Source organism: Phaseolus vulgaris, chromosome 11 (genome assembly GCF_000499845.2).
Source record: "Phaseolus vulgaris cultivar G19833 chromosome 11, P. vulgaris v2.0, whole genome shotgun sequence".
Lineage (NCBI taxonomy): Eukaryota > Viridiplantae > Streptophyta > Magnoliopsida > Fabales > Fabaceae > Phaseolus > Phaseolus vulgaris.
In genome coordinates, this window is record NC_023749.2 from 1662929 (window position 1) to 1677338 (window position 14410).

Here is a 14410-nt window from a genome sequence, read left to right on the forward strand (position 1 = left end):
TAAAGTTGTGTCTAGAGTACCTTTAAAAAATCGTATCAAACTAGCATGACTTTGTACTGAGTGTTAAAGTTGTGCCGTCTTAACATGAATTTGTTTTTACATAACAAAAATTGTGTTATTATGGTACAACTTTTCTCACCCATTGATTTTTTAAAACTGAATCCATTTTGATAATAAACTCAAAGTTGTATCATTTTAAATTATTTCATTTCGTAAAAAAACTTATTTTCACATATTTTCCATTGCATTTGGTGAATCGTGTTCAAAGGGATAGAAAAAAAAAAGGGGGAGAAAAACACCTTTATTTCTAGTTATGTGTGAGGAAATGAAAGTGTATTTCTAATTATGTGTGAGGAAACCAGATTTGCAAGTATTAAGGTAAGTTTCATAAGTGAATGAGAGAAGACAATAAGCACACGGAGGTGTAAGAGATTCCATAAATGTAATCGATACAATATAATAAAATACTAATATTAATAAATAATTAAAAATAATAGTCAAAATATAATAATAGTATATAAACTTAATATTAATAAACAATTATTAAATATAATTATAATAATAAAATTAAAATTAATACTAATACTAATAGTAATAATAAAATTGAAAATAATAATAATAAAATTATAATTTAATATTTAATTAAAATTTTAATTATAATATTAGAGATAATTTAGTCAAGAAAATTATGTTATAAATATTTTTATTTAAATTTTGTTTCATTTTAAGAAATTTTCTTTATTTTTCTTCAATTTCCCCTCATTTCCATCATTTTTAACTTCCACCAACTCTTTAAAAAAAATACAGAGAACTTGCACATTGATATTTAATAGCCACTGTAAAAGTAAATAATTTTCAAAAAAATATTATTTCAAATTTTTTTACCACAGTTACTTTTTCTATTTTTTTATATAAATATATATTTCACACATTTTTATTTTCTTTATATTATTATTAGCATATTTAGCTTCTTTTCTTTTATTTTTTTCTATCAAACACACCCTTAAGTGATCATAATAAAATAAAGCAACGAAACTTTAATTCATACTTATAAAATTCACGTTCAATTTAACAACAATTCCCTAAAAAAATAACAATGCAGTTTCCCTAAAAGCCATTTTTGTCCGAAAAAATGTAAAAAAAATTGCAACCACGGGTGTGAACCAGTGTTAGTATTAAAAAATATGTTTCTTTTCTTTAATTCACGATATTTTAAAAAAGTATAAATATTTTTTTGATACACAGATTTGTAAGAAAACTTCACAATTTAATTTATTTTATAAGAGATTACATTAGAAGATCAAGATAATTTTTTTATCTTCGAGAAAGTACTAACAAATTATGAAAAGAACAGCATTTTTAAAAATTCTTTCCTGTGAATTTTCAAACAAAAAACATAAAAGCATATCATTTTACGCAATTATTAACACCAAAAAATTTAACTATTATTCGAGAAAGGATAGTGTTAAAATGTATGCGTCACTGCTATAATTTTCTTTAATTCTTCTATATAAAAATGATAATAACTATCACCTCAATCAAAAATGCACTTGGGATAATGAGGATATACTAAAAAGCACTATTGGTGCATTCAGCAAAAATGTTTGATGTATCAAAAATAGAAATTTCAAAGCAAGTTCTTGCAACATAGTAAAATTACAAGAAAAAACATGACATAGAGAAACCAAACCTAGGTTTGGTGATCTACTGTAACATCCGAAAGATTTATTTGAAGAGTGCAAAATTCAGAGTTCATTCATGTTGTCTATAATTATTCAGTCTTCAATCTGAGCTTCCCCACTTGTCATCTGATTCTGTGGCAGTACCTGCAGTGCAGTTCTTTTCTTGTCCACTTCCTGCGCATGTATAAGATAATGTTAATAAGAAATCTAACACAAACATGAGAACACTAAATGATCATATATAAATAGCTGGCTAAAGTGGAATCAGCCTAACCTTGCTAATAGTTTTGTTGCAGTTTGATTTTTCACCACCTAGATTTAAACCCTTCAGCATCCTCTTAAGTTCCCCCATAGTCTTCTTATGAAGATCATCAGAGGTCAAATTTTCCTTGAGTGAGTTTGAAACAACTGATTGAACCGGAACATCTGAGGACACAACAGTAACATCTTGGGAAACAACCTCACCATCAGTAGGGACGTTTGATTTGCTACTCAGCTCACCGTCTAATGGACCCGAAGCAGATTCAACTGAAACCTGCAGATGATGAATAAAAGAGATTTGATGAGGACTACACATTCCATCCAGAATACCATAAAATACATTATCAACTTCTAATATAACTACCTGTTCTGCTACTGGTTCCTCAGATTCTTCAATCTGCTCTGGTTTATCTTCTTCCAATTCTTCTTTTTGGAGTTCACCAGCAGAATTAGAAATTGACTCGAGCTCAGGAACCCCTTCAGAACCTATCATTGAGTCACTTTCTTTGGTATCTTTTTCATCAACAGTAATTGGATGCTGGTAATCTTCATCTGTCATGTTGCCACATGCCAGATTCAAATGTTCAGTTTCATCCTTCATATCCTGGTTTGCATCGCCGGTGTTGTACTCAACAGATTCATTTATGTCAGTTGGAGCATCAATAACAGTAACATCTTCATCAGCCACCTCCTCAAGAGTCATAGTTGCAGTATCTTGGTCAGTAACCAAGACAAGAGCATCTTCGGATGTCTCAGAAGGAACAATGTCCACACTGATTTCTTCAGGTACAGGTAAGACTTCAGATCCTGTAAACCAATCAGTGAAGATCAATACTTAGATGCCCATGCTGAATAACGCTATCATCATGCTATCATCAATGTACAAGTACTAACCACCATAATTAACAATTATTTAAAAAGAGCATAAACAAACCTTGGTCATCAGATTTATCACATGAGTCAGAACTTCCTTGCAGTAAACTTAAATCATTTGATTTAACATCCTCTTCTGGCTCATTTTTCTTTTCTTCTTTATCATCACCCTCATGACTGATTTCTTCATCCATGAGCTCAACTAGTTCCTTCAGGCTAACCAAACCGTCATTGTTGACATCTTGATCACCACCCTTGTTGCTGACTTGGTCATAAATCTTGCAATCAGTTACCATAAGCGAACTAGCAACACCTTGATCAGTAACATCAACAGAAATGTTATCAGATTCTATATCAGCGACTTCTAGGCCAGTAACCTCCACAGAAGCATCGGTGGATGCCTTTTCTAGGCCAGTAACCTCCACAGAAGCATCAGTGGATGCCTCGACAGGAAAACTTTCTTGGTAGGCACCAAGGCAATCCTTATTTTCAGTTTCTAGTTCGGAAGAATCACAAGTTTCCTCCAGATCAGGTAACGGCTCAGATCCTGAAAAATGATCACACTCCAATCACTTCACGGACGCAGTGCACGCAATGAACAATGTAGGACTAACTACAATAATAGACAACTATTTAGAAGAAGAAAAAACAAACCTGCTTCATCTGACGCGTTTGGTTCAGTCCCCATCTCCAAGCAGTTGATTTTCTCTGGTTCAGCTTCATCTAAAGCATGCGGTTGAACCACTGCATTATTTTCAGTCACAGAAACTAATTTCACATCCGAACCAGAAACATGTGATTGGCATTCGTATTCAGTGTTATGCTCTGAAGAGCAAACTTCGAACTCCTGAGTATTTTCGGAAACCACACTCGAATCCATCTGCAAACTAGATCCTGCATCAAGCACTCTCACAGATCAGTTCAGTAAAACCAAACACCATTACAAACAATACAAATATTCACAAAAAGACATATGTAATATACCTTGTTCAGTATCACACGAGTCTCCTGCTTTGTGCGAGACATTGCTCAGTTCTTGAGAAACATCATCATCATCATCAATCTTGTCAAATCCAGTGTCTTCAGTATCAATCAAATTCATCTTAGACAATCCATTCTCCAACAACCTAACCGACCTCCTCGTGCTATATGTTCTCTGCACTGAAGCACCACCGGGGGTCTCAATCTTGGTGGTGCAAACCGAACGACTAGTAGTTCTTCTCCCACCAACGGAAGCTGCAGCAAGTGTTTTAGGCGCATCGTTCTTATCACCCTCTTGTTCTACCATCTCAACTTCTTTCTTTCTGCGAGTAGAAACTGCAGTAGCCCTTCTCCTACCCACAGCAGGAGTGACTGGTGGGACATTGGCATCTTTGTTTTCTTGCTCCATAACTCCCGATGCAACTCCACCTCTAGCCCCACGCAGAGGCCTGGCAGAGGCCGAAACCTTCGCTGTCGAATCTTCAGCTTCCGCTCTCGCTGCTTTCCTTTGACTTGCGGCTCTACCAGCCGTTCGGCATTGAACACTTGGGGTTCCAACATCAGCCTCGATTGAATTCAAAATCTCATCCAATCCTTCCACCTGAAATCAATAAATCAAAGAAAATGAAAACCTAAATTAAAAAATGAAAATCCGCATCACCAATTCAAGCAAGAACCTCCGTCAGTGTGAATGAATGGAACAGTTATATTTTACAATAACAGGCGCTTCAGATGCGAAGCAGATCGGTGCAGTAACCAAAAAATGGAAGGATGAAACAATGGAATACTTACTTGATCGAGAGCAGCGAGAGCATCAGCCATGGCAACATTGGTGATGTTAGCGGGAATCTTGTTCTTCTTGCAGAGGGCCTGCAACTGCTTCCTTGCGAGAGAGTGGAAATCCATTGATGAGAGAAGGAAAAAAACAAAACAAGGTGTTTTGGTTTGTTGAAGAAGCGGCGATGGAGAGTGAGAGAGAAACACCACAAACGAGTGAAGAGCTTTGAAATGAGTGGGGGTATTTATATGTGCAGTGTCAAGGGTTAATCGAACGTAACTTCGAGAATATGACCGTTGGAGCCTCCTTTTCAAATTTGAATTATTGGGTCTGGGCCTGGGCCTGGGCCATGCGTTGAATTGGTAAGTTGATACATTCCCTTCGATCAAATATTTTCCATATTTTCCACAAATTCTTCCTACACCCCTTTTGTGAGTAATTATTTTTATGGTTTAGGGTTTAGGATTTAATTATTTTTATGAGTAATTAATTAAAAATATAAAAAAAACAAATTATATATATATAATTATATAAAAATAGTAGTAAAAAATTATGTAACCGGTGTTTAGAAAGAAAGAGTTATATAATTATTTTATCAGATAAATAAATAAATTATTTTTTATTTATTAAAAGGTAAAATTATTCATTAAAAGATAATACTAAAAAAATTAACAAATGATATGATATATTCTCTTGATATAGACTATTGGAAAAGAATCACTTTGTGTTTCTATATATTTAATATATATAAGTAACAAATAAAATAAAAAGTAACAAATAAGTATTTTTTTATTATAAATTTTTATTTATTTTAAATTATTATTAAAATTAAAATATAATATGTATAAAAAAATATTTATTTATATATTGTTATTGATAATAATATTTTATATAAAACTATATTTGGAAAATCACTTTATAATTATAATGATAATATTTATAGAAAATGGAGTCTTATAAGACATGAATTGTTTTCTTGGATTGTAATCCAGTTTAGGAGATTGCATTAAATCAATATTTAACTTAATCTCAAAGTCCTTTATTACAGAAACCATTCTTATTATTTCAGACAAGTAAACATACAAAATAATATATAAGAAAAACGTTATTTAGACAAATCATAACTGCCAAGTGTCTATAAATTCGAAAAAAAAAATTACCTTTATAGTTATTTCTTTCATGGCAAATTCTTCCTACACCCAATCTTTCTGATCATGCACCTTCATAATTTTAACTTTTTGAAAAAGCTTTTCATTCTTAAAATGAAAATTCATAATTAAAAAATAATACATTCCAAAAAAATAGATCTAGAAAAGATTATTGTATTTCAAAAATAAAATTTCAAAAATTAAATCAAAATCTCCCGGATAAAAAAAATCCATAATATAAAATATTTATTCTAGAAAAAAAAAACATATTGCGAAAAAGAGGATCTTGTACTATTATGTGTACCCATTTTATTTAAGGGCATTTTCGACTTTTCATATTGAAATTGAGTGCAGTTGTATGCTGCAGGAAGTAATTGCCTTCTTTCATTTTATTTTTGTCCATGTTTCCTTAACCTTGGTGCATGATACGGAATTTTACAACTTTTAAATAAAATATTCTAATACATTTGAATTTAAGTTTATATTTTTTGAATTTTTTTTAAAGATATTTTGTTTGGATAAGATAATTCAAATCTAGTTAATTTATTTTTTCTTGTTTGAACAAAGTATTTCAATTACCATTAAATGTAAAAAAGAAATCACATATTAAATATTTATTATTAATTCAAAATGATTCTTGTAGTAAATATTGGTTAGTGTTATTTTTCAAGCTCGTCAATAACTTTTCAATTAATATTTATAAAAAATATTGATCGACTTTAGATTGTTTTTAGTTCATTCCAATCATAATTATTTAGGTTGATAGATGAAGATTGTTTATACAATTTTGACAGTTAGGAGGAGTTTTTTTCCCATTTTTTTATCAATGTCGATTGAAAAATTCTCTTAATTGGCATTGATAAAAAAAAACTTGTTAAATATTGGTTGAAAGTTTTCTCATTAAACCTTTGAAAGAGAAATCTGAGCAAACTATTGACAAAGAACAATATTTGTGTCAGCAATAAGGAGCTGTTGTACATGTTTATGTAAAAGATGCATAAATTTCTAAATGACATGATGAACATTTTATGTTAGAAATAAGCGATAAATAAGAAACTGAAGTTGGTAACATATATTTGTGTGTGTATTCAGAAAACCTTGGACTTAGTAGATTTTTTCCACTACAAAACATCAAAATGTAACTAGCAATGCACTAGATTCTACTGGAGTCTCAACTTCCCATCAATATTGGAACAAATAAATCAATAACTAGCTAGTTGCAGTTCTCAGGAAACCAAGATCAGGCAAATGTACACTTACAAGACAGCTAAATAATTTCATGTACCTTTTATTTATCTAGACTAGATACATGATGAATAGGGAACTATACAGCATATTAATCCTTAAAAATGCTGACACTAAATTGAATAGGACTTCCCTATGTTGAAAAAAAGACATGCCTAATATATTGTGCTACAACTGTAAGATTATTGTTGCCATATAAGAATGTACATGTAACCTATGAATTCCTATCCACACCAGTATTCAGCAAAGCCACATTACTAGGTGTTTTCAATGGAGGCCTATTAATCTTCTCGAGTAATCTACTAAACACTAACTGGACTGGTATGCAAGCTACTGTAGTGGACCCAGAAATGTCTGGTTTAGTCAATCTATCTGTTTGATAACTACTGCTATCATGTAATGGCTTTCTACTAAAATTATGCTCAGTAGATAATGAGGACAGAGTTCTAGTTTTTTGGCAAGATGACAAGCTCAATTTCTTAGGCACCTTTTTTGAGGACCTTTTTTCTGCTGAAGATCGATGACTTTTAAGGCCACTCCTCTTTTGAAGGCTAGCCTGGTGACTGGAACTTCCAGCATTTAAACTTTTATATTCAAAGCTTTGTTCTTGATCTGAAGAGGGAAACTCAGCCGCACCTTCAGCACCATTTGATGATTGCGCATGGGGGCGCGGGATGCGAAAATTTGCAGTTCTCCTTGCAGTCCTCCATGCTGGTGGAAGCACACTACTTCCCTCAATACCAGTCACATCATTACTGAAGTCGTCAATTGTAGGAAATAGGATATCAGATGAACCATCCTTGAGAGCCTCAACCTGGATTGGGTGCCCTACTATTGCCCTCCCATCTAATTTACTCATGAGAGAAATGAAGGGTACACACTCTTTCCGATAGCTTGCTTGAACCTTCAAATCTACATTAACTAGCATCGGTCTGACCCTACCACCAAAATGATAACGGTCACCGTACAATGGAGAATATGGTTTAGCATCCCAATGTCTTTTAGAAGCTAGATGATCATCCCAGGCCAAATCATTCCAAGGTACACCACGATGGATTTTACTTTGACTTCTTGATATGGATCTAGAAGATAGAGGGTATTCATCTTCCAGTCCAAAGTTTTGCTCATCGTCATCAAAGGTATCACCAAAATCAAATTTGTAGCGGTGCAAACTTGGACTATTGTGCCTTAAATTACTACTCTTTCCTTCAACATCTGCTCCTGCTCCATACATATTACATTTTCCATCGGAAGCACCGACAGACCTCTTTACAAGATTCCGATTATTCCTTTTCCCTTTTAGTTGCCATTTAGACACAGCTTCATTAGATGTTATTATGTCACGAGGATAAAGGTGAGGCATGTCACTGGAATTTGCTAATTCATCAAGCTCCTCACTGCTAGTGCTTTCGTGTTCTTCAGCATCATGACCATTTTCTGCAGTTATAGGAACATCCTGAGTAAAGCCATGAAGGATGATGTGAAAGAAAGCAAAAACAAAGTAAACCAAACACAAACTGAAACCTAAGTGCTTATCATGAATGAGGCTATAAATCCCACACAAATTGGAAGTGACTCCCAATTTACATTACAGAAAACCAGTCAAAACTAAAATACGCATGAAACTAGAATTCCTTCTTAATCCCTCTCCACAAATTTCAATGATAAGACTTAGCAAATTGGCATGTTCACAGAGTGCATATTTATTCATTGTGAACAATTTTTCTTATGTGCACAGTTCTTGCACGTGCAGTAAAAGGTACAGGAGTTTCTTAACATTGTGGAGATCTTAGAATCCTATGATAAACTTCTACAGCAGATTGACCAATCAAAGGTAGGAATAGGATCACAACATTTTATCTTGGTAACAAATAATAGGCCAGCATTAGAAAAGATGAAATGCGAATGCAGGAAGGCAGATCTTAGGAGGATATGGTTTGTCATCTTGACTCGGCTAATTCTAAGCCATTTCCCAGGATACAATCACTAGTTGGAGTTGGAAATTAGGAAACCAAATATGGAATGATACAGGAATGTAGACAAGAAGAGCAACTACATCAGATGCTGAGACAGGACTTGAACATTATTCATTTCAATATCCATATACAATCATGCCACAAGAATAACTAACAACTATGTTCAATGCAAAAAATCATGGAACACAATTAAGTACAAGAGAAGTGAAAACACCAAACTAAAGATGCTGACAGAATGGATATGCCAGTTTTTTATGTAGTTTTTTTCTCAGGGAGTGGCAAATAGATTATACTGCTAAGACAAGGATGGTACGAGAATGGCAGAAATTTAACCTGAAAATATTGTCATCTCTTCATCCAAGTCTGGTTCTGTCTCAGAAGAATCAGAATCAGAATCAGAATCAGTACAAGCTGTCTCAGAGGAATCAGATTCAACGTCATCCATAAAAGTATATCCAGTCTCTCCAACCATAGAACCGTGATAAGGAAACTCCCTTCTGCGTTGGGAAGGTGACATCTCAACTCGGGGTAGAGTCTCTCTGTAATCAAGAGAATCACTGGACTCGGTCGGTAAATACACACATCTGCTCCTTTTTGCTCGTGAAGCTCCTATTTGCCCAGCCCCTGGAAACAGAACCAAAGTCAGGTTAAAGCATTTTTCACAAAAAAAAAAGGAGTGCCTTGTATGCTTCTTCTTCAAAATATTTCTCACTCTGACTCAATCTCTCATCTAGCTTTTTTTTTTTATCTTTTCTAGAAAATTTTACCATTGATGTGAAGACTACTCCCAGCGCGTACACCACCGCTGGCAAGAGCCCGAGCACCATCATCAACCGTACGTTTCTGATAAATGTTAGGATCAACAAAAGATGGAAGCTTCTTTTTTGCAGGGTGAATTCTGAGCCCAAAATCCTGCAAGTCTCTCATCCGAGGTGTTGTTTCAGAATAATCCACTTCCTTGGCCATCTCCGGAGGAAAGAAACCTCCACCAGACTCACTTTCACAATACATAAAAGAACTTGCATGGTTTTCATTGTCATTTCCGAGTGTTTCAGGTGGCGATGCAAACACACCCTTTTTGAAAGTATTCGAAGGTCTACCACCTGATCTCCCTTGCTTCTTCAAAATCTGTTTCTCAAGCTCAAGAGCATGAAGAATGGCGTCTTCTCGGCGCGCATACTTCTCTCTCTTCTTCAGCGGTCCTCCCTGAGCAGATTCGGCCTTTTCAATACAATCATCAAACTCACCACACCGGAATGCCTTAACACGCTTGGATTTCTCCAAATTGTACCAATCCCTAAAAAGACAGAAAAATCAGCACACACTGTTAGAGAATACTAACAGATGGATGCATTGCGCACAAAGAACAGAAAGAAACTTCGCAGTGGTAGCTAACTCAGTCGCGAATTCGGAATCGGTGAAGAAAACTTACACGCTGGCGTCTTCTCTGCCGAGGAGCTTCACCGGCGTTCCGGATCGAGGTGAGGTGAGGTGAGAAGCGGAGAGGTCGTCGGGGCCGAGGATTTGACCCGGCCACCACGACCCGTTCCTCCGCCGCACCCACACGATGGATCCAACGCCGCAATCCATCATCCGCTTCCCCGGCCAACCGATGCGCGCAGGATCCGGGAACCGTCGTCGTGACTGGAGGATCCGAATAGAGGGAAATGGGTTAGGGCAAATGTTCCCATTCAGATTTGGGGAAATTTCATTTTTTTGGAGCTTCAATTTTATTCGTCCTTTTCTTCCAATCTCATGTATCTTTTTTCCGCTATACTAAAATAACCTACTATTATACATACACTTTCTCTGTATTTTGTACGTATACGTTTGGTTTGGGTAATTCACCAACCCTTTATTATTTATTATGCTATAATTCCGTGTCCTCCTAATACTCTACTTTATTTTATTTAACTTAATTAATACTAAATACAAATTAAGAAAATTATAATTGATTATGCTAATTTTTATATTTAGTAAATAAATAATGCATTAAATGCTTTCGACCTATGACTATTAAATTTATCTGCTCTTTAATTAATACCTTTTTCCAAATAAAGTATAAAAACAAAATCATGCGGTGATTTATTATTACTCCTAAGACAAATTTATCTTTCTTGTTCGATTAATGTTGTTTTAATAGTAATTAAATAAATAGGAAGAGATAAGGATTATAATTTTTATTTTCTTTCTAGCTTTTAATAGCTTTAATTATCAACAACACTGTCCAAAAATTTAACTGTGAATAATGTGTTAAGAAAAAGTGTTGCTAGAACTTTTATGGAAAAGTTAAAGGCAAAAGTTTTGTGAAGTTAAAAAATGAAAAAGAAAAAACAAAATCTCATTAGAGAGAATGAAGAAGAAGATCAAACACTAACATGCAATATGTATATTTTTAGTTGAGACTCCAAAAAATAAGTTTAAAAGTAATGGTTTTTTCATTTATTATTATGATTCGAAATTTGGTAGAATAAAAATTACTAATTATATAAAAAATCTTTCATGTTAGGTATTATTGTGCTACTTTATATATTAGCTAGGCTAGAGGATTAGACTAAAATTCATATGTTAACAAAAACGATACATAAGTAGACTATACCTATTAATAAATAATTTTAAGAACATACTAGATGGAAGCCTATTATACCAATGAAATGATTCTCTGTGAATAAATTCTAAATTAGGCACCTTTTTTTAAATAAAAACTTTCATGTTAGACATCACTGTACAATTTAAGATCTCAGCTAGGCTGACACCTCTAGTAACAACAATCATTTACTATAACATGAAAAAAGTATTATTAAACAAAAGAAAAAAGAAAGAAAATACAAAAATACGGGGACTAGACTAAAACCCATATGTTAACAAAAACAATACATAGATAGATTATACCTATTCACAAAGAATTCTAAGAAAATACAATGTGGAAGTCTATTATACCAAAGAATCTATAAAAAAAAATCATAAATTAGCCAATTTATCAACACACACATTTCCTTCACGAAAAATATGAGTAACCGTAAACCTAATTTTTCCACAGTAATTAAGACAAGCATTCAATCGATAAATTAGACATCTTATCAACACACACATTCTCTTTACGAAAAATATGAACAACCCTAAAAAAAATTGAATATATATATATATATAATTGTAGTATCGAAGTATATTTTAGAAATACTCATCTTCAATTGAAGACTGAAGTTTTAAATAAAGACTTTATTTAGCCGTGTAATAACACTAATGAAAAACTTATATTTAACAATTAATGTTTTTTCTAATAAAAATATCACTGTTTATGTTTTATTTTTTACCATCTCTTTATAAGTGTAAAATATAATGTACCAACAATTGTAAATAAAAAGTTTGTTTATATTTTTTAAGAGACTCACTAACTATAGTTTAGAAATTGAAAGGTTTTTTTTCTTGATAAAGAAAAATTGAAGTTTGATGACATGGAATTATTAGTATTTACAATTTTTTTAATGCAGGTAGATGTAACTTATTTTAAGAAATTAAATAGTTATAATGGGATAATAGTACAATTGAAACTAAATAATTATTTTATTTGGATTTTAAAATGACATCTAATGGGGAAAAAATGTATAAAATTGAGAGACTAAAAATATTTATTTTTTATTGAATTCTTCTTTATATGTGTGAAATTTTAATAATTGAGTAAGAATGCTTGTTAATTGAACTATTTATCTATAGGGATTTATTTTCTTCATAACTAAATTGACTCATTTTAGATAAGATATATGATGAGTTTATTGATTTGCGGGTTAAGAATTTATTTATAAAAAATATAAAATACCTTTTACAATTATAATTATAATTATAATTATAATAATATTATTTTAAAATTCTAAAGTAGAATTTTAGTTATTTTAATACTTTTATATCTCCCAATTATAAACCAAGTTAAATAGACTATTTTTGAGTTTTTTCATAAAGCAAGTAAAGTAAGATTAATTCACTTTTAAAACAATATACAATGAACTAATTATGATTAACTGAACTAATTATGATGTATTGTTGATAAAAGTCATACTAAATGTACATGATTTTGATTAAAAATTAATATATGCTTAACATTTTTAATCAAAGTCGTGATTATCCATTGTTCTTACAACAAGGACCAAGAACACTAAAATCAGGTTGACAAAATTTAACTCTTATACAAATCTTCTAATCTTGGACTGGACTCTCTCGGTTTCTTCTTGGATTGGATATTTTGGGTTCTCCTCACGTTGGGTGCTCTCGGCTTCTCCTCAAGATAGGTACTCTCGGCTTCTCCTTCAGCTAGGTGCTCTCAGCTTCTCCTTCAGCTAGGTGTTATAGGCTTCTCGCTCAGCTAGGTGCTTTCGGCTTCTCTTGGGGTGTACCTGCAAGTCGCTCTAATGTCAAAGTCAGAAATGATGTAATGTTCATCAGATAAAAAATTATTCTTACTTACCTCTTACGTTGACCTCCTATTTATAGGATTTCTTTAATGGGCTTTTCACTTTACCTTTGGACTTTCTTTCTATACCGTTTTATTATTTACGCACCCCTAACGCAGGTTTCTATTTAATTGGGTCTTATCATAATAATATTTATATTTTGTTTTATTCTTTTATGTATAATCTTTCGGTTATGTCTATTATTTAGCTTTCGGCTTAACCTTTCGGTTTTAGCCTACCAGTACATCTATTATATCTTTTGCATAATTTTTTTTAACGAAAACTGTTCAAGTGAGATACAATTTAATGTATTTCTTTAATTCAAATTAAACTCGTTTAGGACAAATACAATTTCAAATACAATTTCAGAAGAATAAAATCATGTTCGAAAAATAAGATTTTTAATATTTTTTTTATCTATTTGCATAAAATTAATGTAAAATTACATTAGATTGATTTATTTTCCAACCTTTGCAACTAAGTAATTTTAGTTTTTTCAATGTTTTAACAAGTTTAATAACACAATGTTAATTGATGACATGTGAATTGAAATGTTAATCTAATGCAATGTGAGTTAATCATATTTAAAAAAAAGCAATGACTAAATGTGTTTATAAAATATATAAAAAAAAACTGAGGAGATTAAAATCCAAAATTACAAAAGCTAAGATCCAATTCGTTTTTTTTAAAAGTAGTGTAATTTTACGTTGTATTTTCATAAATAGGTAAATAATTTTTTTATTTTAGAATTAACAAATAAAAAAAGTACGATTTTTTTTAATTTTTAAAAAGAAACCGAATCTGATAAATATGAATTTTATGTAAATTGAAGTCATATATATCATTTATAGGGAAACTGTATTTGTAAAATACGATTTTAATTAACAAATTTGTATATACGGAAATGATTTTTGAAAAAATATGTATAATTGAATTCGTATTTAATAATTTATCGTGTATAATTTTGATTATATTAAATTACATTAAATCATATTTCACATGATTTTGATTTAATATTTTT

General features: G+C 32.0%; 2 protein-coding genes across 3 annotated transcripts; both read right to left on the reverse strand.

Moving 5' to 3' along the window:
- Window positions 1-1550: 1550 nt before the first annotated feature.
- Window positions 1551-4792, reverse strand: LOC137817846 (uncharacterized). 2 transcript variants are annotated; one of them, XM_068621077.1, is made up of 8 exons: window positions 4590-4792; window positions 3801-4398; window positions 3471-3710; window positions 3236-3363; window positions 2878-3193; window positions 2308-2750; window positions 1957-2217; window positions 1551-1856 (listed from the first exon to the last, which is right to left on the reverse strand). In XM_068621077.1, exons 1-8 carry the CDS (start codon window positions 4701-4703, stop codon window positions 1776-1778), a joined length of 2181 nt encoding a protein of 726 aa, XP_068477178.1. In that variant the 5' UTR covers window positions 4704-4792; the 3' UTR covers window positions 1551-1775. The 2 variants fall into 2 exon arrangements, with proteins under 2 accessions (XP_068477178.1, XP_068477174.1); XM_068621073.1 differs by having other exon boundaries at window positions 2878-3363.
- Window positions 4793-6887: 2095 nt separating this feature from the next.
- On the reverse strand, window positions 6888-10732 carry LOC137821635 (uncharacterized protein At1g51745-like). The gene is made up of 4 exons (XM_068626320.1): window positions 10377-10732; window positions 9712-10241; window positions 9278-9568; window positions 6888-8405 (listed from the first exon to the last, which is right to left on the reverse strand). Exons 1-4 carry the CDS (start codon window positions 10535-10537, stop codon window positions 7183-7185), a joined length of 2205 nt encoding a protein of 734 aa, XP_068482421.1. The 5' UTR covers window positions 10538-10732; the 3' UTR covers window positions 6888-7182.
- Between the last annotated feature and the right edge of the window lie 3678 nt (window positions 10733-14410).

Coding starts and splice junctions, on each gene's coding strand:
- LOC137817846 (XM_068621073.1), bottom strand. CDS start 4,703: ATGGATTTCCACTCTCTCGCAAGGAAGCAGTTGCAGGCCCTCTGCAAG. Junction 2,751..2,877: donor TGATAAATCTGATGACCAAG/GTTTGTTTATGC, acceptor ATTGGTTTACAG/GATCTGAAGTCTTACCTGTA. Junction 2,218..2,307: donor AGGAACCAGTAGCAGAACAG/GTAGTTATATTA, acceptor CATCATCTGCAG/GTTTCAGTTGAATCTGCTTC.
- LOC137821635 (XM_068626320.1), bottom strand. CDS start 10,537: ATGATGGATTGCGGCGTTGGATCCATCGTGTGGGTGCGGCGGAGGAAC. Junction 10,242..10,376: donor GGCAGAGAAGACGCCAGCGT/GTAAGTTTTCTT, acceptor CTGTCTTTTTAG/GGATTGGTACAATTTGGAGA. Junction 8,406..9,277: donor AGAGATGACAATATTTTCAG/GTTAAATTTCTG, acceptor CTATAACTGCAG/AAAATGGTCATGATGCTGAA.